This window comes from Nyctereutes procyonoides, unplaced genomic scaffold (assembly GCF_905146905.1).
Source record: "Nyctereutes procyonoides isolate TBG_1078 unplaced genomic scaffold, NYPRO_anot_genome, whole genome shotgun sequence".
NCBI classification, from domain to species: domain Eukaryota; kingdom Metazoa; phylum Chordata; class Mammalia; order Carnivora; family Canidae; genus Nyctereutes; species Nyctereutes procyonoides.
In genome coordinates this window covers 42,041,303-42,065,612 of record NW_026575133.1, presented here as the reverse complement: position 1 = coordinate 42,065,612, position 24,310 = coordinate 42,041,303, and the positions used below count along the sequence as shown (strand labels likewise).

At 37.5% G+C, this 24,310-nt stretch overlaps 1 protein-coding gene across 1 annotated transcript in view; it reads left to right on the top strand.

Annotated features, from left to right (window-relative positions):
- PSMD1 (proteasome 26S subunit, non-ATPase 1) overlaps positions 1-23,662 on the top strand; it is a 94,678-nt gene extending 71,016 nt beyond the window's left edge. The window contains exons 19-25 of the mRNA XM_055299923.1: positions 4,932-5,034; positions 11,245-11,414; positions 12,455-12,547; positions 14,200-14,286; positions 14,838-14,984; positions 21,475-21,630; positions 23,447-23,662. Coding sequence (XP_055155898.1) covers positions 4,932-5,034; positions 11,245-11,414; positions 12,455-12,547; positions 14,200-14,286; positions 14,838-14,984; positions 21,475-21,621 — 747 coding nt within the window. The 3' untranslated portion in view covers positions 21,622-21,630; positions 23,447-23,662. The remainder of the gene's footprint in view (positions 1-4,931; positions 5,035-11,244; positions 11,415-12,454; positions 12,548-14,199; positions 14,287-14,837; positions 14,985-21,474; positions 21,631-23,446) is intronic.
- The last annotated feature ends 648 nt before the right edge of the window (positions 23,663-24,310 follow it).

Below are 24,310 nucleotides of genomic sequence, written 5' to 3'. Positions count from 1 at the left end.
AATAAGTAAAATCTTAAAAAAAAAAAAAGCGAGAGAGAGAGAGAGAGAAGTTTGCAAGACTGCAGAGTCCTAGTCACAAGGTTGCAAACTGGTACATGAAATCAAGTGGAAATAAAATGGAAATGAAGTGCTCATTTCATTAAGACTATAACCACTCCTCAGAGGAATCCAAAAAGGACATTTCTCAGATAGTTTGTAAAACTCACAGTAGAAAGTTCCAAAGGAAATATTTAAATAAGCATGGTATATGTCACATCCTTTTACAGAAATGCTGCCTTAATGCTTAGTTCTATACACTATGGTCTTAGTTAAAGTAATTCCATTGCATCTTTGTTTTTTTATTATGCCAAGTTTTGCTCACTCAGTCTCAACAACATAGATCCAGGAACATGTATATGCCCCTGGGTGATTACAAACCCAATTTAGAAAACCCTTAGACCAGAGATTCAGAACCATTTAACTAGAATAATGTACTTTTTGTAGTTACTTGGAACTACTTTCTCTCAAGAACCCTCTCAAGATCCTTTATGAAGGATCTGTCTTTTGTTTCCTTGTTAAATGAAATCCACCTTTAGCATTTTTGAACATGTACATAATTTTATATAGAATCAGATAAAAAGGGATCCCTGGGTGGCGCAGCGGTTTGGCGCCTGCCTTTGGCCCAGGGCGCGATTCTGGAGGACCCCGGATCGAATCCCACGTCGGGCTCCCGGTGCATGGAGCCTGCTTCTCCCTCTGCCTATGTCTCTGCCTCTTTCTCTCTCTCTGTGTGACTATCATAAAAAATAAATAAAAATTAAAAAAAAAATTAAAAAAAAAAGAATCATATAAAAATATTACAGTGTAAAAATAAAATCTCTGATGCTCCTCCTTGCCTAATATCATCTGGCTTAAATTTACCTGCTGTAGGTAGTTAACCACAACTGACAGGTGCTCTTTTGGCAAAAGGATCATGTTTGGCCAAGCTTGATAAGCTTTTCTAGTTTTAAAATCACAATTTGAGTAGATTAGGCTTTTGTGAGCCATCATGGTGACCTAGAAGTATTTCTGTGGAGAAATCTTTGAACTTCTATAAGATGAAATTACTAAGAATGAAATTTTATATTATAAGGTGATAGTTTATAGTAGAACACATTTATAAATGGTAATCTATATTTCCATACTATTGCCTTGAGGTAGGAACTTTGTGTCAGTGATAATATAAGAAAGGGCTGCAGGCAACTACCATAAACAAAATAATACTCATAAAACTGAAAGGAAGCTAAAAATATCATTTGGTATATTGATAATGGGGAAATCATGATAACATTGACAATATTTTAAAAGAAGAAGAAAGATAATTTTTTTTAAAGCCATGTTGAGTTTGAGATGATAGCAAGTCAGCTGGAAATCAGATGAGCGCATAGGGATAAAAAAGTCAGAACTGAAGATGGAGCTTTGGGAACGAACCACAAAGAAATTGTATAAGTCCATAGCCTCTTATCTGCAGTTCCAAATCCAAAAAGCTGTGAAAACTAAAAAGAGATTTGTTTATTTTTAAGGACTCATTTGGCTATAAAACTTGACCATTATAATATGAACTCATTTATAACCTGTATCCCAGTTTGTGTTAGTATTCAGTCATTTTGCTGCCTCTGAAATATTAATTTGTTTGATTATAGGTTATTGCCCCCATGCTTCATTGAAAATATTGCATAATGTATGGTATGTGGACCATGTTATCTTTATAAATTCTGAATTCCAAAATTCATCTGACCTCAAAGATTTCGTGGAAGGAGTTGTAGGCCTATAGTTGAAGTTATAAGAGCAGATTTGTAATGGCAGAGAAAGAGAAAAAGAAAGACAACTTAAAGTGTGCTCTATATGCAGGAAAATAGAAAATTGAAAGGAGATATGCTTAGGTGATACCAACAGAAATGACCCCAAAGAACTTTATTCCCTTCTCATTTTTTTTTTTCTGAGAGTGGTTTTCCCCCCCAGCAGTATAAGGGGTAGAGTTAAAAGTATGAATGTTAAAAATGCATGAATTTGCATTTTTAGCAAATGCTAAAAAGTAGGTTTTTAGATAATAATGCATAGCAGAATGAATCCATGGATTACAGGATTGCCTCGAATTTAATTGTCTTTTCTGTGAGACTATCATAATACAAAACGGGAAATAATTTTTCCAACAAATTGTGCTTTATATGAGGGTGCCTTACTGTTCATAACTGAAATTGAATCAGGAAATCATGATCCTCACCATGATTGCAGTTAGTTGTTTATGGTCACAGACAAGCCACTCATTTCACCTGTCCTACTTCAGTTTCACTTCTGTAAAATACAGGGAGTACGTGATCTCAAACTTGCCTTCAAATATAAGATACTATCCTAACCTACAAAAATAATGATTCTTTACAAAGAATCATAAACATGAGAATTAAGTTACTGCTGCATAAGTAATAAAATGTGAGGAAAAGAATTATTTTTAAAAAAAAAAGATTTTATTTAGTTATCCATGAGAGACACAGAGAGAAAGAGAGAGGCAGAGACACAGGCAGAGGGAGAAGTAGGCTCTATGCAGGGAGCCTAACATAGGACTCAATCCCACTACTCCAGGATCACGCCCTGGGCCGAAGGCGGCACTAAACCACTGAGCCACCCGGGCTGCCCCGGAAAAGAATTTTTATTTTATTTTATTTTATTTTTAATTTTATAAATTAATTTTTATTGGTGTTCAATTCGGAAAAGAATTTTTAAATGATAAACAAGAAATAGCTCTCTAAAGTAGTTTGATTAATAGTAGTTGGATAATCCTATTACATATTTGTACTGATTTTTTTAAATCCCATCTTTCAGTTTCACTGAATGTTTTCCTGTTGTTCTGGGCACAATTTTATATTTAAATTCTTCCTCATAATGTACATACACTGCTTTGTCCACTGTTTTCTTTTTATAAGTTCATGACATATTTCACAAACCTTTAAGCACATAAAATTTCCATCCTATATAAGGTAATGTAAGTGTTCATCTAAAATAAGTTCAGGAAAAAAAAAAAAAATAAATAAAATAAAATAAGTTCAGAATCAAAGGAATTTGACCTGTTGAACCAGTTAAAGCATTAAACCTTAGGATTTTTAAACCTAGAAGGGAATTTTTTGATGATCTAGTCATGCTGGTTTTATAGTTAGAGAAAGTAAGACTTAGAGAAGTGGCTCACTAATGGTTGTTTATATGCTAGGTAATGGCAGAGTGAGTTCATTGGTTTCCCCATCACATTTTATTAGCAGTGTTAGGTTACAGAGATAATAGTCAAGGGGGACAGGTGGGGTTCTGCCATAGTATGGTAGGATAGCCATGCCTATTGGACTATAAAATGCCTTTTGTTCATTACATTACACATATACTGCATCATATTACAGCAGCTGCATAAGAGAGGTGCTGCAATCCCTGTAGGGATGAAGAAACTGAAGCTCATAAAAGCTAAGTAACTTCCCTAAGCAGATTATTGGAGCAGAGATATTTGTAAGCCAGGGTTGTCTGATTCTTTATTACCTTGCACTGTACAGCGTGGCCTCCAAGACCAAGACAGGTGAAGAGGGAAAGAGATTCTGAAAGAGTATGTCATGCAAATAAGGTCATTATATGAGGAAACTCAAATTCGATATTTTCTGCTTTTGGCAGATTTGGGGAGCTCCATGGTCATGTGCCTCTTGAACAAGCAGAATTATTCCTGGGTACTTCTCACTTGAAACAGCACTGGTGGGGAAACAGAGAAGTGTAAGACATGGAAGAAGCATACAATAGTTCCCTTATTGTCACTCAAATAGTTTTAAAGGAGTCACAGATATCTTGATAACATGTATTTTATTTTTTTTTAATTTTTTTTAAATTTATTTATGATAGTCACAGAGAGAGAGAGAGAGGCAGAGACACAGGCAGAGGGAGAAGCAGGCTCCATGCACCGGGAGCCCGACGTGGGATTCGATCCCGGGTCTCCAGGATCACGCCCTGGGCCAAAGGCAGGCGCCAAACCGCTGCGCCACCCAGGGATCCCAATAACATGTATTTTATAAGTTTTCTTTCTTTTTTTTTTTTAAGATTTTATTTATTTATTCATGAGAGAGACAGAGAGAGAGAGGCAGAGACACAGGCAGAGGGAGAAGCAGGCTCCATACAGGGAGCCTGACATGGGACTCGATCCTGGGTCTCCAGGATCACACCCTGGGCTGAAGGCGGCACTAAACCGCTGAGTCACCCAGGCTGCCCTAAGTTTTATTTTCTAATTGTAAAAGGAATACATATTAGTTTTAGGAATACAGAAAAGAATAAAGAAGCAAGCAAAAATTACCAGTCATCCCAGGCTGGTACATTTAAGTTAGGACATGTTCCATTTTGGTGTGTTTTTTTGACAAGTGATTATCATCACATGTTCTCAAAACATTAATACATGTGCATAAGGAAAATCTTGATGTGAATATACATTAAATCCAAAATATGCCTCACACATCTTCAGTAAAGGATAGTTTACTTGAAGATAGAATTGAAGGATTACGTCTGCTAGGAAATCCGTAAGGGTGGTGGTAAGCAAAAGAGATGTTATTCACAGTACAATGAAAGCCTCAGCGTTTGCTTGGACTGTTTACGCCTACTGACTAACAGTAGTGCGATATGAAATCGCATTCAACATTCCCAAGAGTCTGAATCATCCACCGTGGAATGAAGATTGAAAACAGAACTGGTGCTCATTCCCACATCAGAAAAGTCATAACACCCATGATTTCAACCATGGAACTTTTCTGCCTTCAAATCTGGTTTATATCCCTCTCTTTTTGAATGTTGTGAAATTCAGAGCTCAAGTTTCATTATAATTTGAACAATCTGTTCCCTGATCTGAAATGACACCACAGATAAATATGGTATGTCTGTAATTCTTTTGCTTGTTCCTTCAGGTGAATCAGTTCAGACAGCTGTATTCCAAAGTCATCAATGATAAACATGATGATGTCATGGCCAAGTTTGGTGCTATCTTGGCACAGGGCATCCTGGATGCAGGTAAATGTTATACTTCTAGATGCATTTATCTACCTAAACTAATGAAGTAACTATTCTGCTTTAACTATATGACATAGTAGAAATTGAAGAAATTATTTGGAGAATTGTTGGGGAAATTTTCTGGGGGGAGATTATTTCTGGGAGAAAATGTGGGTACAGTTCATAGAAAAATAATTTAGTAGAGTTGTTAAGTGTGCAGACTGTTAAGTTTTGAGTCCCAGTCCCTTTATAGTACTAACTATAGAACTTTGAGAAGTTTTCCCCTCTCAGTGTTTATTTTCTTCTAAAGTCTACGTTGTGGTTTTTGAGCAGTTATAAATGCATGTAAAGGGCAGCCTGGGTGGCTCAGTGGTTTACTGCTGCCTTCGGTCCAGGGTGTGTTCCTGGAGACCCGGGATGGAGTCCCGTGTCGGGCTCCCTGCATGGAACCTGCTTCTCCTTCTGCCTGTGTCTCTGCCTCCCTCTCTCTGTCTCTCATGAATAAATAAATAAAAAATCTTAAATAAATAAATGTATGTATGTATGTATGTATGTAAAGCTGTGAGAACAGTGCCTGCCACTAAATAAAAGTGCTCAGTGAATGCTGGCTGATTTTTTTTCTTTAGTTTTCTTAGTATATATCAATTTTAAACAGGTTGACATTGAAAATATTTTGAGGCAAAAAATGGTTTTTTAGACAATTTCAAGCAATCAAATCATCTTAAAAATAAGATATATGGAATATTTACCTAATAAATACATAGTATACACTGCCTGCCGTTTAGCTTCTGAATTCACATTCACTACATTGTGATTTATTTTTGAGACAGGCTGCCTTTCCAAGTTGAAAGGGTGTGCTCTTACTGCCTTGAACCTGGGCTCATTAGACATATTCTTTAACTGGTATTATTGGTGACATCCCAATAGGTAGAAGAAAACAAGCATATTTATTTCATTTTTCATGTATTTTCTCTCTTTACCCTAGCCATATAGAATACAATCTTTTTATGTTAATCTTTGCTAATTTGAAAGATGTGAAGAATAATATCTCAAGCTTTTCATAATAGCTCTATTATTCAGTGAGCATTTTTTTAATTAATTAATTAATTTATTTATTTATTTATGATAGTCAGAGAGAGAGAGAGGCAGGCAGAGACACAGGCAGAGGGAGAAGCAGGCTCCATGCACCGGGAGCCCGACGTGGGATTCGATCCCCGTTCTCCAGGATCGCGCCCTGGGCCAAAGGCAGGCGCCAAACCGCTGCGCCACCCAGGGATCCCTAGTGAGCATTTTCTCAAATTTATTTGCCATCTGATTTCTTCTAATAAAAATACTCCTAGCCATATTTATCGCATTCTTTTCTTGGTCAACTAGAAATGTATGTCCATTTCTAGTGAAGGAGATCAGGAAAATAAACTGTATCTTTTTATATCTTTAAAGTTCTTCTTGCTAAGAGTGGGTTTTTTTTTTTAACCATATTGAGGTTTTCAGTGTCTTTGTCTTCTTAGTTTCAGATAATCTCCTTTGTGGCTTTTTTTTTTAATCTCTATCATCTTTCTAATTTGATTTATTGTATGTTTTCCTTGAGTATATTAGAGATTTCTCTTCTTGTTTATATGCTGAGTTTTTTTTTTCTCCCTAAATTCTTTCATCTTGCTGGAATCTTTTTCTGCCTATTTCTCTCTTTTCTTAGGATGTTAGCTTTTTTTTCCTTAAATTTTTGAAGCACATAGTCTTCTCTCTCTCTTTTTAAAGATTTTATTATTTATTCATGAGAGACCTCAAGAGAGAGGCAGAGACCTAGGCAGAGGGAGAAGCAGACTCCTAGCGGGAAGCCTGATGCAGAACTCGATCCCAGGATCCTGGGATCACGCCCTGAACCAAAGGCAGATGCTCAATCACTGAGCCACTTGGGTGCTTCCATAGTCTTCTCTTTTAATCCATTGTCTAGTGGGGGTTTTTCTTTTGTTTTCATTTTCAAGAGATTTAGTTTTTTGCTTAAATTTTTAGAGTTAAGATGCAATTTAATTGCTTTTTTTTTTTTTTTAAGATTTTGTTTATTCAAGAGAGAGAGCACAAGTCAGGGGTGACAGGGGGCAGAAGGAAAGGGAAAAACAGATGTCTTGCTGAGCAGAGAGCCTGACTCGATCTCTGGACTCTGGGATCATGACCTGTGTTGAAGGCAGACACTTAACTAATTGAGCAACCCAGGTGCCCCAAAAACTTTAAATAAATAAAGACATTCCCTGTAAGCTGTGTATAAATAAGGTAAATACTCCACAGGTACTTGAATAAAACATTTCAATTCTCAGTGATATTGAGTCTCTCCTGTATATAAACAGTACAGATATTCACATGTCATAGTTTCTCCTTCCTCATTCTACACCACCTTCTAGTATTTTTGTATACATTTTTTTTTAAGATTTTATTTATTTATTTGAGAGAAAGAGAGCATGAGCCAGGGCTCCATTCCTGGACCCTGAGATCATGACCTGAGCTGAAGGCAAGATGCTTAACTGGCTGAGCCATCCAGGTGCCCCCACCTTCCAATATTTTTATATTACATTGTCATGATTTATTTTTTTTAATTAATTTATTTATTTACTTAGGATAGTCACACAGAATGAGAGAGGCAGAGACATAGGCAGAGGGAGAAGCAGGCTCCATGCACCGGGAGCCTGACGTGGGATTCGATCCTGGGTCTCCAGGATCGCGCCCTGGGCCAAAGGCAGGCGCTAAACCACTGCGCCACCCAGGGATCCCACATTGTCATGATTTATGACATTTACATTCTTTTGTGAAATCCTCTCACAGTTTAGTCTTCATTCCATTTTTAAATGGATTCAGTGCTCATCACAATTTCTTTTATTGCTGCTTATTTTTCTTGAGTATCTGTACTAAGACCTGACACTGAATTGGCTGGATTTGATCAGTCCCTAGTTTATATTCAGGTTCACTTGCTATGGATTTTGACAAATGCTTAAATATATACCCACAATTACATCATAGGCACTAGTTTCACTGCCCTAAATATCCTCTGTGTGCCACCTTTTCATCTCTCCCCCCTTCCCCACAATCCCCTGGTAACCACTGATGTTTTTTTTACTGTCTCCATGGCTTTAGTTTTCTCCTTTCCAGAGTATTATACAGCTGAAATCATACAGTATGTAGTCATTTTAGATTGGCTACTTTGGGTAATTGGTTTTTAAATAGGATTTAGGAGTAACATTTTACTATTCCATGATCTTCTGTTTATTTCTTATAGCTGCCAGTTTTAAGTGTAGTTTTACGTACAACACTTTACTTGTTCATTCAGTGTTACTACAGTTTTTTGCTGGTTTCTGCTATATTAATTATTTGTTAAGAATTAGGGGAGGAGGATCCTTCTCTGTTTCAGCTTTATTCTACCATCATCACAAGAAGTCCTCTCTCTCCCTTCCTTCCCCTTTCACCCCCTTTCTGCCTTCACTTCCTTTTGGAAGTTATCTCTTTGAATTGCTGTGGACTAATCAAGTTTTGATGCTTCTTTCCATTTCTTTTTTTTATTTATAATCTTTTTTGCCTTATTTTAGTGTTATTATAGTACATAAAAGTTCTGTATTGTCGTGTTCACTATTATAGGCATAATTTTTCTCTCACTCGTTTTCACTGTCAGTATCCTGTCCTCCTACAAACTGCTGTAACTGCATTAGAAAAAATATGTAGTCCTGCAGTCTGGCTCCCAGAAGTTAGTGTTAATGGAAGAAATCTGGAGGGCAACTTCAAAGGAGTGAGTGAAGTTGAAGTTTATGAAAATTCATTCAGTGATTTGTTCTCTTCAGGGAGAAGAGCCAAAGATTAAGGTTTATGATCGAGGTTTGTAAAACTGTGTAAACACTATCAACAGGATAAACTCTTTCTTGTTTTGTATTAAATCACAGACTGTTGGAACAAAAGGCTAGTTTAGTTTCTAAGTCTGAAGAAAATGGATTTCATTGGAATTAAAGGGAATTCAGCTTCAAAACTTAAATCAAGTATCATGTTCTCTGAGCAGCCTTCCCTCTCTCGTGCCCACCCCACCTCGCCCCGGGTTAGTGCCCTGCTTAGCTGTATGTTCTCACCAGTGCCCAGGTTTCCATTCTCATAATGCTTGTGTATGCCCTAGTTTAATTATCTAGTTATCTGTTTTCTCCACTAGATTAGAGGCTTCTTGGGATCCCTTTCAGTATTTTGTTCAAAATTCAATTTATAGTAAGCACTCAGTGAATGTGGAGGTTAGAGTACAAGCAGACAATAAATGCATATAACTCATACCTGTTGCAAAAACAACGTATACCTGAATTTTTCCAAATAAAATCTAGATTATTTGGTTAAACAGTAGAACCCTGATTCTTACAAAAAATTAAAGTGCTTTTTTAGTTTAGTGAAATTAGTACTCACTTTGTGACTAATGTAGAGGCACCTAGGAGAGATTGAAGTTAAAAGAAGTAAAATGTGGGGCGCCTGGGTGACTTAGTTGGTTAAACGTCTATCCTCGGGGATCCCTGGGTGGCTCAGCGGTTTGGTGCGTGCCTTCAGCCCAGGACATGGTCCTGGAGTCCCGGGATCAAGTCCCACATCGGGCTCTCTGCATGGAGCCTGCTTCTCCCTCTGCCTGTGTCTTTGACTCACTCTCTTTCTGTGTCTCTCATGAATAAGTAAATAAAATATTTAAAAAAAATAAAAATAAAATAAACGTCTATCCTCAGCTCAGGTCATGATCCCAGGGTCCTGGAATCGAGCCCCACATTGGGCTCCCTGCTCAGTGGGGAACCTGCTGCTTCCTCTCCCTCCACTATTCCCCCTTTCTGCTTGTACTTGTGTGCACACACACGCTCGCTCTATCTCTCTCTATATATATGTGTGTGTGTGTGTGTGTGTGTGTATAAAATCTTAAAAAAAAAAAGGCAGTGAAATGTGAGCAATAGGGATCCAGAATTGGAATTCAAATTATGATGGCGAAAAAAAAAACAAATTAGGATGGCAACTAGGCACAGACAAGCCCCGTTTTTATAGGCTGTCTTGTATAAACTAAAAGATTGGTGTCTTCGAGTTCTGGGCTCCTGCATTAACACTTAAATAGACCAGAGGGTGCAATAGAGCAGCCCATGTGCCAAATCAGATTTAAACATGTTTGCCTGCCTCACAAATTGTGCAAAATTTTGGACAAAATCCAGTTTAGAGTCTTTTAAAAACAAAATTACCTAGTGACACTGAACCTACCTACACCCTTAGTAGCATGTTCTCTTTAAAAATAGTGTGAACTTTCCAGTTGCTTCAATTCCCCACTGCCTCCAGACCAAATGTTCTCATTTGTTTGCCTGACTGTGCCTAAAGGCATTCAAGTTTGCAACCCCTAATAGCCTCCTAGAAACTCAGCTTTTCTTGGGCCCAGTAAAGATCCAGTTGTCTAACTGATGCTTAGATCTTAGCTCTTATTCAACTAGTTCTCAAACTGTTTCTCTACACTCCCAAAAGGGATAGTCGAGGGGATGTGGCAGGAGGTGGGTGAACAAGACAAGCTGAGCCATTCAGCCAACAGCCCAAACTTAAAATTAAATAGAATTAGCTCTGATTTCATTGTTTCACATATTGTGCTTCTTTAAAAAAAAAAAAAAAAAAGTCATTTGAATCAAAGATCGGAGATTAAAAGTTTTCTTTTGTTAGTAGTGTTCTGGTTCAAGTGCTCAAGTCTAAACCCTCATTTTATCAATAGGAAAAGAAACTTTTTACTGGTAAAGTGATTTGTCCAAGTCCACAAGGCTAGTTAATGTTGGAGCTGCCTGCATTTGGACATAACTAAAGCACAAAGAGTAAAACTAAGCAAATAGTATCTACCTCTTGTCTCTTTGCTATTGTTTGCAAATATGATGTGTACTGAAATTTTACTTTATGTTAGCACATTAAAAACCCCGCTGTATAATATAGATTAATATTTAATTTAGCGTTCAGTTTTGATATCCTCTAGGCTTTGTTTTTGGAAAATTCCTACTTATGTAGGAAGAAGTCTAGATTTACTGATTCCAATTAAAATACAGCACTTCCATTTTTGGAGACTCTATTTAGTTCACTGGCTAACAAATTCCATCTACTCTATATCAGTTTTATGAACTGTATGCTTAAAATAATCACCAAATGTTTCCTTAGTGTAGTACTTAGGAATCTTTATACTGCCCTACTGGATTCATGTTCATGATTTCTCTTTTTCTACAGGTGGTCATAATGTCACAATCTCCTTACAGTCCAGGACTGGGCACACCCATATGCCTTCTGTAGTTGGTGTTCTTGTCTTTACCCAGTTCTGGTTCTGGTTTCCTCTTTCACACTTCCTGTCATTGGCTTATACCCCTACCTGTGTCATTGGCCTTAACAAGGACTTAAAGGTATGTTTGTGACACCTCAGTTTTATAGTGTATCTTCTTCACTGTATCCTAAACACCCAGTCACAAGGATTTTTTATGAAATTTTAAAGATGAGTTGGCATTTTACCAGTTTTGTATTTCCCCTTTAAACTGAGTCATCACCTTGTTGAATGGGGTGTGTCAGTGGAAGTTTTGAAAATTAAATTTCCTTACTAACTGTAACCTTGGATGAAGCAATTGAGAGGGAATGGTAAGAGAGAGGGCAAATACAAAAATACGAAAAGGCTTTATATACCACTCTCACCAATTTTATTTAATACTGAAGTTCAAAACAAGAATCTTTAGGTTTCCCAACCCCTAACCTTTAACATTGTGGTTAAATGTCCTATGTGATCTATAGGGACTTTTTCCTATAGCACATAATTTTCTGATCTCTATATTCTTTACAAGGAAAGTGGGATGAAAGAGACAAGATTCCTTATCCTAATAAATGTGATGCCTGTTACCATTCTCTATCAGTGTGAATTGGATAAATAGAGAAGAATTCAGACTAGTGTATTTAACACCTAGTCAATTAAGTAATATGAAATCGACTTTTTCATTAGGCTCATGTTAGACTCTTCATATGGAGGAATCATGATGTGGTGTAGAAACTGTACAGACTTGTGTAGGTTGGTTGGAGTGGCATAAAGTTAGGTATTGAGGTTAGATAAATAACACTTTATAAAGGACGTAACAGTTGATCAGATACTCACACATGAGTGGGACTTAATCCACTGAAGCAAGGTGCACGGCCAGTAAAGATGAGATCAAGGGGTGCCTGTGAACAAACACAGAGCTTTAGGAAGGTTTAGGGTGCTGCAGGTAGTTCTGTAAAACACCTCATAACAAATTCAGAGTAAGAAGAGAGATACTCATAAGGGAGTACTGTAAGAGAACATTTAGCCTGGATTGAAACTTCTGACATTCCTTTGCATTGTATGCTTGTCAAGACCATAGAATTCTTAAATCTTTATTTGGCTTCTTTTAACCTAAGGAGAAAAATTCTTTTATTTCTTCAGATGCCAAAAGTTCAGTATAAATCAAACTGTAAACCATCCACATTTGCATATCCTGCCCCTCTGGAAGTACCAAAAGAAAAAGAAAAGGAAAAGGTAGGTTTGTGTTCTCTTGAGCAGCATTTATACTTACACATGGAAGCTACTTAGTGTTTTACTTGGGTTTGTTTTAAATATTTTTGTGTTTTAAATTAGATATTTTCTTTCTTTTTTTTTTTTTTAAGATTTTATTTATTCATGAGAGAGAGAGAGAGAGAGAGGCAGAGACACAGGCAGAGGGAGAAGCAGGCTCCATGCAGGGAGCCTGACGTGGCACTCGATCCTGGGTCTCCAGGATCACACCCTGGGCTGAAGGCGGCGCTAAACCGCTGAGCCACCTGGGCTGCCCTAAATTAGGTAAAGAATATAAAGTAAAAGCCTTTTTTCTTTCCTGGTCATCCAAGTCCCATGTTGCAGGAATCATAATTTGTGAACACCCACCCTCCCCCGATGTTTTCTCCGCACATATCAATACTGTTTATACCACAGATAGAATTACTTTTGGTGTACTATTCTGCAGCTTATTGTTTTTACTTTAACAGTTAATCTTTAGGGCACCTGGATAGCTCAGTGGTTGAACATCTGCCTTTGGGTCAGGGCGTGATCCTGGAGTCCTGTGATCAAGTCCCACATCAGGCTTCTTGCATGGAGCCTACTTCTCCCTCTGCCTGTGTCTCTGCTTCTGTGTGTCTCGTGAATAAACAAAATCTTTTTTTTTAAATTAATCTTTAAGGGACATCTGGCTGGCTCAGCCAGTGGAATATACAACTCTTGATCTCAAGGTCATGAGTTCAAGCTCTACATTGGGCATGGAGCCTACTTAATATAAAACAAACAAAATAATAGTCTTTAAAAATGTCGATGTAGGGACACCCTCTGCCTATGTCTCTGCCTCTCTCTCTCTCTGTCTCATGAATAAATAAATTAAAATCCTAAATAAATAAAAATTTTAAAATGTCAGTGTATATGGATCTCGTTTTTTGCTGCAGAGCAATCCCTCTATGTATATATACCATTATTTTTCTTCTCGATTCCTCCTTCATCTGATAGACATTTTAAGTGATTTCTATTAATTATTATTACAAATGAGACTAGAGTAAAAGGCTTTTTTTATACATGTATATTTGTGAACTTGTGCAAGTATATCTATAGGTTAAATATTAGATATAAAAAATAATGTACATTATTTATTTTCATAGGTATTAACTAAATTTCCTTTTCAAAATACATATAACAACTTACACTCCTCTATCAGCAATGTATGAGAACACTCATCAGTGTATGTTAATCAAACCATAGTGAATTAGCTGCACTCCCCCCAATGTTTTCTCAGTAAAATTATCCTTTCTGATACTGTATATTTAGAAAAATGCTTTTTTTTCCCTCAAGGTAATGTTCCATATTAGCCAGTTGTTGATTTTCTGCTATAAACTTTGTAAATGGGGAAATTTATATAATTGACCAAATTTTAGGGTGGATGATGATATACTGACTCAAGCCTCGAGGAACTCAAGAGTCACCTGAGGACCATAGTAGTAAATAATGTAAATAAGTGTGCTACTTGCTTTTCCCATTTATTCCCTAATAATTTTATTTTTTATGATACTTATTCCAGGAAACAAAGTAGTACTGTAGAACTGAGTTCTCTTTGGGCTTGTAGCTTCATATGTAGGTAAGGGATTATGATATACTCTGTTCACTTCCTCTAGGTTTCCACTGCTGTGTTATCTATTACTGCCAAGGCTAAAAAGAAGGAAAAAGAAAAAGAGAAAAAAGAGGAGGAGAAAATGGAAGTGGTAGGTATAATTTGGTGGCCATGTAGGTTGATATATCTATACTGTCATGGTCTAGATACTTCCTGAAGTGAACATTACCATACCTTGCTCTTGGCTTCCTTTAAATAAGTATCCCATTGCAAGCGTAGAGATTCCTCTAGTTTTAATGGGAAGATACTTGAGTTCTTGGAGAAAATGACAACTAAAGGGCAGTGTAGAATTTTCAGGTAGTAAGATAATGGTGGGAGGAAAAAAGGCCCTTTCAAGCAAAGAGAATATCCTCTTTTTCTGGTCTCTTCTGGTTAGAAAAACCTCATGCTTTATTTATTTATTTATTTATTTATTTTTTTAACCTCATGCTTTAAAACCAAGTTAGTTATATAACATTCTCATCCCTAAGCACAGTTATCCTCTCCATCCTCTGAATCTAGGATGACTTTGGTTGTACTTTCATTATATCTAATCCTAGCTACCTTTTGTACCTAAGAGTTGCTTAGTAAACTTGTAAAACATTATTCAGTGATATGGAAGAGAAGTGAACCTTTGTTGGGCCATTTTTAAATATTTTCCAGGATGAAGCAGAGAAAAAGGAAGAAAAAGAGAAGAAAAAAGAACCTGAGCCAAACTTCCAGTTATTGGATAATCCAGCCCGAGTTATGCCTGCCCAGCTTAAGGTCCTGACCATGCCAGAGACCTGTAGATACCAGCCTTTCAAACCAGTAAGTCATCAATGGCCCTTAGCTATATACTAGTGGGATATTAATTCATGGGACAGTGGTATATTAACAGAGGATAAATATCCAAAGCAGTGGAGAAAGCTCTTTAGTACAAATAAATCTCTTAGCAAAAGAGTATTATTCCCTTCCATTTCATATAGATTTGGAAGAGATTTTTTTTCCCGTGGGTAACCCTACAAACATCCTTTTATCTACCAGAAGCTTATACTATAGAAGTTCCTAATAGAGCATCATGATTAGGAGCATAGACTCTGGGACCAGACATCCTGAGTTTGAATCCTGATTCTACCACTTACAGCCTTCATAATCTTAGGTCTAGTACTAAACATTTCTCCACCTCAGTTTCCTCTACTGTAAAATAAGAATTATACCTAACTGACAAAGAGTGAACAAGGTAATACGGTTAATACACAAGTACTTGGAGTATTGAATTTTACAATTTGAATCTTCCTGCCATTTAATTTTTTTCTAAGGAAGAATGTTTAAGGTTAGAAACAAATGCTGATCAGTAATTTGAGAAATCAGTAATTTCTATGTTCTTGAAACTGGAAAACTAAAAAGCCGTTAGTAAGCACATTTAATATATCCAGATCTTGGACCTGCCTAAAATGTCATAGATGAGATTTCTTTAAAAAGTAAACTAGGGGATCCCTGGGTGGCGCAGCGGTTTGGCGCCTGCCTTTGGCCCAGGGCACGATCTTGGAGACCCGGGATCGAATCCCACGTCGGGCTCCCGGTGCATGGAGCCTGCTTCTCCCTCTGCCTGTGTCTCTGCCTCTCTCTCTCTCTGTGACTATCATAGATAAATAAAAAAATTTTTAAAAAAAATTAAAAAAAAATAAAAAGTAAACTATTATTATCAGAAAGTGGTCCCTGATGGTGGCGAGTGGAAGGCATTTCTTACCTATACTTGCGAGCCAGGATCTTACCTGACTAGATTATCAGCTAGAGAAGACAAGGACAGAGATGGAATATGGCTGTATTTAGTGGTGAAAAGCTAGAATTAGGTGGAACTGAGTTTATATCCCAGTTCTACCATTTCTTAGCAATATTATTGAGGCAAGTCATTTAATCTTTTCATATTTCAATTTTCTCATCTATTAAATGAGCCATTGTACTACCCACATCCTAGGAATGTTGTAAAGATAAAATAGATCATTATATGTAAAATACCTAAAACAATGTCTGGCACATGGGAAATCCTCAATAAATATTTCTTGATGGTGGTGGCAAGTCACCACACATCTGTAGGTAGCAAGACAACCAGGCCAGGAAGGCAAGAACAGCTTGAAGATCTTTTCCCACCTCCTATTAATTCTGTTATTGCAAGGACCTAATACTGCTTCGTCTGTAGTGTTTAATGAATGAATTGATAGAATCACCAATGGATACCTTAAATGTAGTCAGTGTCTTCTCTGGAGCCTAGTTCATCCAAGTGGGAATGTTTACAGAGAATGTATCCTAACAGTGTCTAGAAACTGCTTTTGCCAACTGAAGTGGGGTATATTGAGAATAGATATGTTGGTGTACAACTAGTGAATTCTTTAAGTGTACAAGATACCTGATGTTTTTGACAATTATGAAGAATTAAAGACAGCAGAATATATGCTACATATCATGAGGCCATATGAGACTGGTATGTTTTGGTTGGAAATTAAATGTTAAGCCTTTGCTCAGAATAAGGAGACACTGTAACAGTTATCTCTCTATAAGTCAAAAGACTGCCTTTGTGCAACAAGAAGTAAAGGCTAAGGAAGAGTTGCCAGCTGCCTGGCTAACTGTTGAATGTGTGCTTCCCTAATACACACACAACCCCTCAGCAAAGACTGAGAGACCTTTTGGTTCCAGGTGTTTAAGGAAATCCCTGTCCAATCATAGTTGACCACTCAGTTGAGTAGCGACTTCCATGGACACAAATAGGAGAAAATACTGACTTTATACAAGAAGTTCAAAAAAGTCACAAAACAAACCAACAACAACAAAGGTGGGGAAGAGAGAAAACCTGATTTCCAGAGTTGCCACACTATATTAATTTAATGTCCAGTTTCAACAGAAAATTACAAGACATCCAAAGAATTAAAAACCTTGACTTCATAGGCAGACTAAATCACCCATTTAAAATATGTTCATAGGCCTAAAGGAACTATGTCTAAAGACCTAAAGGAAAGTATGAGAATGTTCTATCAACAAATAATATCAGCAAAGAGATAGAAATCATAAAAAATGATCAAGTAGAGACTGTAGAGTTAAAAAAAATCCAGTAACTGAAATGAAAATTGTTAAAGTCAGCAGCTGTTCTGAGCAGACTTGGGCAACCCTGAAGATAGGTCAGTTGAGGAACAACTTAAAGAAAGGGTGAGGAGAAATGAACAGAGCCTCAGAGACATGTAGAACAATATCAGACATACCAAGCTACCTAAAATGGGATGGTGGGTAACTGAGAAAAAAAAAGAGAAAAGTGTAGAAAAATATTTGAAGAAATAATGGCTGGAATCTTACCAGATTTTATGAATAATAGTAATCTACATATCAAAAATGCTCAGTGATTAACAGCTGATTTATTGCCAGAAACCGTGGAGGCCAACGACAGTAGGATGACATATTTGTAGTGCTGAAAGAAAAGACTCTTCAGCCAAAAATTCTCTATCCAGCAAAACTATCCTTCAAAAATGAGGGTGAAATTAAGACCTTTCCAGATAAATAAATCAGAATTTGTTGCTAGCCAATCTGCCATACAAGAAATACTAAAGTGAATGTTTCAAGTTGGAATGAAAAGACACTAGACAATAATTTGAGTCCACAATGAAAAAATAAAGAGCACTTGTGACAAATGTAACTACGTAGGTAAACTATGTAAAAGATAGTATAAATGTATTTTTGTTTGTAACTTTTCTGTCTGGCTTAAAAGACAAGTGTATAAAGGAATCATAAGTTGATGTGACACACTGTATAAAAGTGTAAAGTTAAAATATGCATTAAATACTGTCAGGGTTCTGGCTGCTGTAGCAGATTGCCACCTACCATTTAAAACTGAAGGACTTAGGGACACCTGGGTGGCTTAGCAGTTGGACATTTGCCTTCTGCTCTCAAGGCATGATCCCAAGGTCCTGGGATCAAGTCCCTTATCGAGTTTCCCATGGGGAGCCTATTTCCTCTACCTGTTTCTGCCTCTATGTGTCTCTCATGAATAAATAAAATCTTTAAGAAAATAAAACTGAATGGCTTAAACAGCAGACATTTCTCACAGTTCTGGAGGCTAGAAGTCCCAAGGTTAGGGTGCCAACACAATTTGGTTCTTAGTAAAGGCCTTCATCCTACTTTAGAGATGGCCTTCTCATTGTATCTTCATGTGGCAGAGAGGAGAGGGAGAGAGAGAAAAAAAAAAACAAGCTCTTTTTGCATCTCTCCTTATAAGGGCACTAATTTCATTATTAATGAGGTCTTTACCCACATGACCTAATTGTTTCCTAAAGGCCCACATCCTAATACTACCTCTTTAGGGGTTAGGATTTCTACATATGAATGGCAAGGTGGAGAGACACAAACATTCAATCCAGAACAACACAAAGGAGTAGGGAAACACAACTATCTTAAAGTGTGGTTTTTGTATACTGTTGAAATTAAGTTGCTATTTTTCAGTGAAATTAAGATGATGTTGTTACCCAAAGGTAACCACCCAACAAAATAATTCAAAAAACAAGCTAAAAGAAACCATAAGGAAATTAAACTAGTACACTAAAAAAAAAAACAAAAAATAAATAAAAATAAACTAGTACACTAGAAAATATCTATTTAATACCAAAGAAGCCAGCAGTGGACAAATTGAGAAACAAAAATATAAGACATGAAAAATCAAGAGCAAAATGGCAGGAGTAAATCTTAGTAATCACATGAGATGTCTTTTTTGGAATAAGCTCTAGGCCCACCATGGGCCTAGAACTCACGACCCCAAGAGAAGAGTGTCATACTCTACCAACTGAGCCACCTGAGGCCCTTAATCACATGAGATGTAAATGAACTAACCACACCACTTAAAGGGCAGAGATGAGTCAAATGGATAAAAAAGAAAATGATCCAACTATATGCTCTCAACCAGAGACACACTTTATGGGACACCTGGCTAGTTTAGTCAGCAGAGCATGCAACCCCTGATCTCCAGGTTGTAACTTCAACAGATTACTTAAAAAATAAAATCTTAACACACACACACACACACACACACACACACACACACACACACCTTAGATTCAAAGATTGAAGTAGGGATACCTGGGTGGTGCAGCAGTTTGGCGCCTGCCTTTGGCCCAGGGCGCGATCCTGGAGACCCGGGATGGAATCCCACATCGGGCTCCCGGTGCATAGAGCCTGCTTCTCCCTCTGCCTGTGTTTCTGCCTCTCCCTCTCTCTGTGACTATCATAAATAAATAAAAAAATTTTAAAAAAAAGATTGAAGTAGATTAAAAGTAAAACGATGGGAAGATATTCCATACAAACAAGTAACTAAAAGAGAGCTGGAGCAAGCTGTACTAACATCAGACAAAATATACTTTAAGAGAAAAATTGTTGCTGGAGACAAAACATTTTACGATGGTAAAAAGGTCATGAGCACCTGACTGGCTCAGTCAGTCATGCAATTCCTGATCTCTGGGTTGTAAATTCAAGCCCTATGTTGGGTATAGAGATTACTTATAAAAAACAAAAACTGAACTATGTAGCTATAAGGCTCTTTCCTTATGTTGTTTATATTGCAGGATTTGAGTTGTATTATTTCATTCCACTTGTTATAACCTGGAACCATCTATTTCCAAAAATATAGGCAGTCCTTTTTGTGTACATAGGCATATCTTCTGTTCTGGTAGATCATTCATCTCCATTTGGTCTTTTATAGGCTCAGGTAAACTTTTAGGCCATGGAGGATTAGGACAGTGTTCTTCTACTGTGATTGCTCTTGAGTGAATATTGGTAGGAAAGGCGGGTCCATTCATAAAATGGCTCTCTTCAAAGAAAGCAGGAAAGAGTTAGGAATTAATGTGTTATGTATATGTATGTGTTGAGAGAAGGGAAATAGCACAGAAATTCATGAAGGCATAGCAGTTCTATAGCATGGCAGGACAGAGTTCCAATGAGTAAAAATCAGATTAGGTTTACTGCAGAGCTATTTGTATATATGTGAATCATTTGACTAATGTGCTTATGCTTCTTTTCCTTCCCAGTAATTTGCTTTGGTAGAAATAATGTTTTTCCAGATGTGCCCTGCCACTGTTGACTGATTTAATTACAAAGAGCAGCTTTCCATTTCCTTTGACACAGGCAAGCAAATAGAATAAGATTAGCACACAGAGATGGGTGAATAGTTTGGTGTGTGAATCCCTGCTAACATGTTTAGGAGAGGGCTTACAAAAATTGCTTCTACAGTCTAGTTCTTTTTTGGCTCTCATCTACTACTACTTCATCTTGTATCACAAGATTTGTAGATTAAAGTGGAAAACATTGGGTGTATCTGTGATATTTATATTGTTCACTCTGTCATTCTGAATTCACTGGAGAGAAATTGGCTTTTCATTTGTAGATTATTTTTTGTGTCCAAAATGATAGTTATCTCACAAGTAATAATGTATCCATTAGAGTAGTGTGCTTCTCAAAATAATTTTTTTTTTAAGATTTTATTTATTCATGAGAGACACACACAGACAGAGGCAGAGACAACAGGCAGAGGGAGAAGTAGGCTCCATGCAGGGAGCCTGACGTGGGACTCAATCCCAGGTCTACAGGATCACGCCCTGGGCTGAATGAAGGTGGTGCTAAACCACTGAGTTACCCAGGCTGCCCTGCCCTCAAACTTTAATGTGCATACATATCACCTGTGGATCTTGTTAAAGTGCAGATTCTGTAGATATAGGTCCTGCTATGTTTTCTGCATTTCTAACAAACTCCCAGGTTATAATGATGCTAGAGATCCAGGAACACGTGTGGAGTAGCAAGACATTAAAATGCCATATTTGGACAGTAAACATTCTCCCTACAGTCAGACCAAGGCAGTGCTGGACATGCTATTCCCCATTTGGGATGCGTCATCTAAATAGAACAGCACCACATGTTCCACCATCCAGAGCCACTGGGTTAAGTTTATAAATATTTCTTATAGATTACAATGTTCTTTATCTTTTGTAATGTATACTGGTGTTGCTTTCGTCATCTAGTCCTCAGACTAACCTGAAGGAGTGGAAGAGGAAGATCTTACTAGCCGCTTCTCACAGTTGAACAGTTGGTCATGGGTGTAGCGTCACACAGGAACACATGCCCAGGTTTCCTTGTCTTGTCTAGTGAGGTGTAGTTCTATTCCAGTAGTTTCCTTCCAAATCATTTAAGTAGTGTTAAGGTATCATTTAATAAATATGTACTCTAAATTCTGGAGCAGTCTGAAAATATGAGGGGAATTTGTGCTTCTTCATTCCCTGCTCTGTATTTACAGCTTTCCATTGGAGGCATCATCATCCTGAAGGATACCAGTGAAGACATTGAAGAGCTGGTGGAACCTGTGGCAGCCCATGGCCCAAAAATCGAGGAAGAAGAACAAGAGCCAGAACCTCCAGAACCATTTGAGTATATCGATGATTAAGAACCAGAGGTATGTGTGGAATGAAATTGTATTATCAAGGGAAATCTGTCAATACATCATAAATGGCCTTGTGTCACTTTTTCCATTCTTTTGTGCTTAAACCCTGTGTACCTAAATGGTATTAAAATTTCCCCTCTTTTTGACTCTTCCTGCATATATAACTTTCCATTCCTTTTTCTTTTCTCCTTTGACTCTCTCTCTACCCTCTAGTGTTTGACCAGTGCTATTCAAAGTAGCTAAAAACTGTTCTCCTGGGTCCTTGAAGAGGTAGGGAGCTTGCTCCAAAATGTTAGTCTACTTTTTCAATGCTTCTTTCGTTGAAAAAACTGGCTTACTCCCTCACCGTAAAAAAAAAATTCAACCGAACTGACAGTTTGCTCATGATAGAGTTGATTTACACTTTGACATGAGCCCCTTATTATAGATCAGTTACCTTTATGGCCAGTACTAGTTTATGGATCACTGACTCATCTCTCTCTCCTTTCCCTTTGGTGGCAAAGGCTTTTGGCACTAAAAGCCTTAATAGTCATTTATTCACTGCAGCTATTGAACATGTAATGTGTGTAAGACACGGTGCTTAAAGGTACTTTGGAGTCAGTTAGACTATAAAGCTTTGTCCAGTTGAAAAAAATTTTTATGCCAGTGTTCTAACAGTGTTGAGGTCTTTCGATGCAAAAGATTGGAATAATCTAATGTCATAAAATTGTCGTTCTTATTTTCACCCATTTTTTGAATAGTCATCACATATTTGAAGATGCATATAAACTATATAAGCAAGGTTTTCTTATTCCACCCTTTTACAAATATAAACAAAAAAGAATTTACTCTTCTACTCTTTAAAGAAAATAAGAATAGTATCATTTATTACATTATGACAAAAGAAAAATACATTTAAATGCCAGGCTGAAAATCTAGCACCTTGAGTGTTACATACTGATTAGCAGTTAATGAAAGCTTTTACAGAAATCTCAGATAAATATTCAGGCAGAAACCTTGCCATTAGTAGGAAAATGTATTCAAGCCTCTGAAAGTGTTTGGACCTTTGAGAGAGGGAGATTTATACTAACTTTCTCTCTATGTAAAATTGCTTTTCAGAATTATCTTTAGGCCTTTGATGATTTCCTAAGCCTTACCCAACCAGTACATGGTGGTATCAATACATAAGCACTCAGTCTCTATGTGCAACTGAACAGACTCCCATTGGCCCCCCAAACCTTTCACCATTCCTTACTGCAAACCCCCTGATTAAGTCTTTCAAGGCAACTAACTACAAGATGGCTTAGAAGTAGAAATTGGATTTCTTTTTTAAGTAAACTCTGCATCCATCGGGGACTTCTATTCTCAACCCTGAGATTAAGAGTCACATGCTCTCCAACTGAGCCAGCCAGGCACCCCAGAAATTGGATTCTGATTAATTTTCAAAAGGATAAAATATTCAGTTTAGTAGGAGTGTAAAAACTATAATTTGTCTTAGCAAAAACTGGCATATTAGGACTGCATAGGCAGGGTTAGGAGCTAGTTTTATTTTTTTTTTATTTATTTATTTTTTATTTATTTATGATAGTCACAGAGAGAGAGAGAGAGAGAGAGAGGCGCAGAGACACAGGCAGAGGGAGAAGCAGGCTCCATGCACTGGGAGCCCGACGTGGGACTCGATCCCGGGTCTCCAGGAAAGCACCCTGGGCCAAAGGCAGGCGCCAAACCGCTGCACCACCCAGGGATCCCAAGAGCTAGTTTTAGATTTCAACAGCTAGTGGTAAGAAGAAAAAAAAAATTTTTTTAACAAAGAATGACCCTAGCTGTCCCCCCCTATTTCCTTCCCAAGGATCTCGTTGCTCATCTGAAGAAGATTGTCCAGGCCTGTACTGGAGATGCTTGTGAAGAAATCCATGCTGAGACCTGCTACTCACTGCATGTACCATTGCCTCTGCGCTGACCCGAAGAACCTTGTCTCCAAGTCTTTGGTGAAGAGAAGATATATGATTATTTAGTGTGCTCTTTCACAGAACTTGGTTTTCAAATAAATATATTAAAATCTCCAGATGGACAAGGACTTTTTCATTTGCTTTTCAGCCTCGATTTTAAGTAAATGGACCTAATACCCTTTCCCCTTCACCATGAAATGCCTAAACCCAAGGAGCTAAATCCTTGATGGCTAGGATGAGTGGACATGATTTTTATATTAATGAAAAAAAATAGTTTGTCGATTATTTGAAAAATAATGGGAAAAAATAAAGAAAAATCAACCCTTTTTTTTTTTTTTTTTTTTTTTTAATTCATGAGTGGCAGAGACATAGGCAGAGGGAGAATCGGGCTTCCTGCAGGGAGCCCAATGCAGGTCTCGATTCCAGGACCTCAGGATCATGACCCCAGCCCAAGGCAGACACTCAACCACTGAGCCACCGAGGTACCCCTCCCTTGTTCTTCACTCCAAGAGTTCTCTGCAGTTTTTAAAATTGGACTGAGGGCACAGGGTGCCATCATTTACTGAAGAAGTCCCTGTAGTGCCCAAGGGAGATGTCTGTTTAGGCAGCTCGGAAGCATTATTTAGAAGTCAGCTTTGCCTATTATTTCCTGCTTTTGACCCTGTGGAGGACAAGAGATATAAAATTGTTTAGCTACAGCATTTGATAATGTGCCCTTTTTTTCTCTCTTTTCCTATCTCTTTTTGCCATGTGCTTCTTAATTT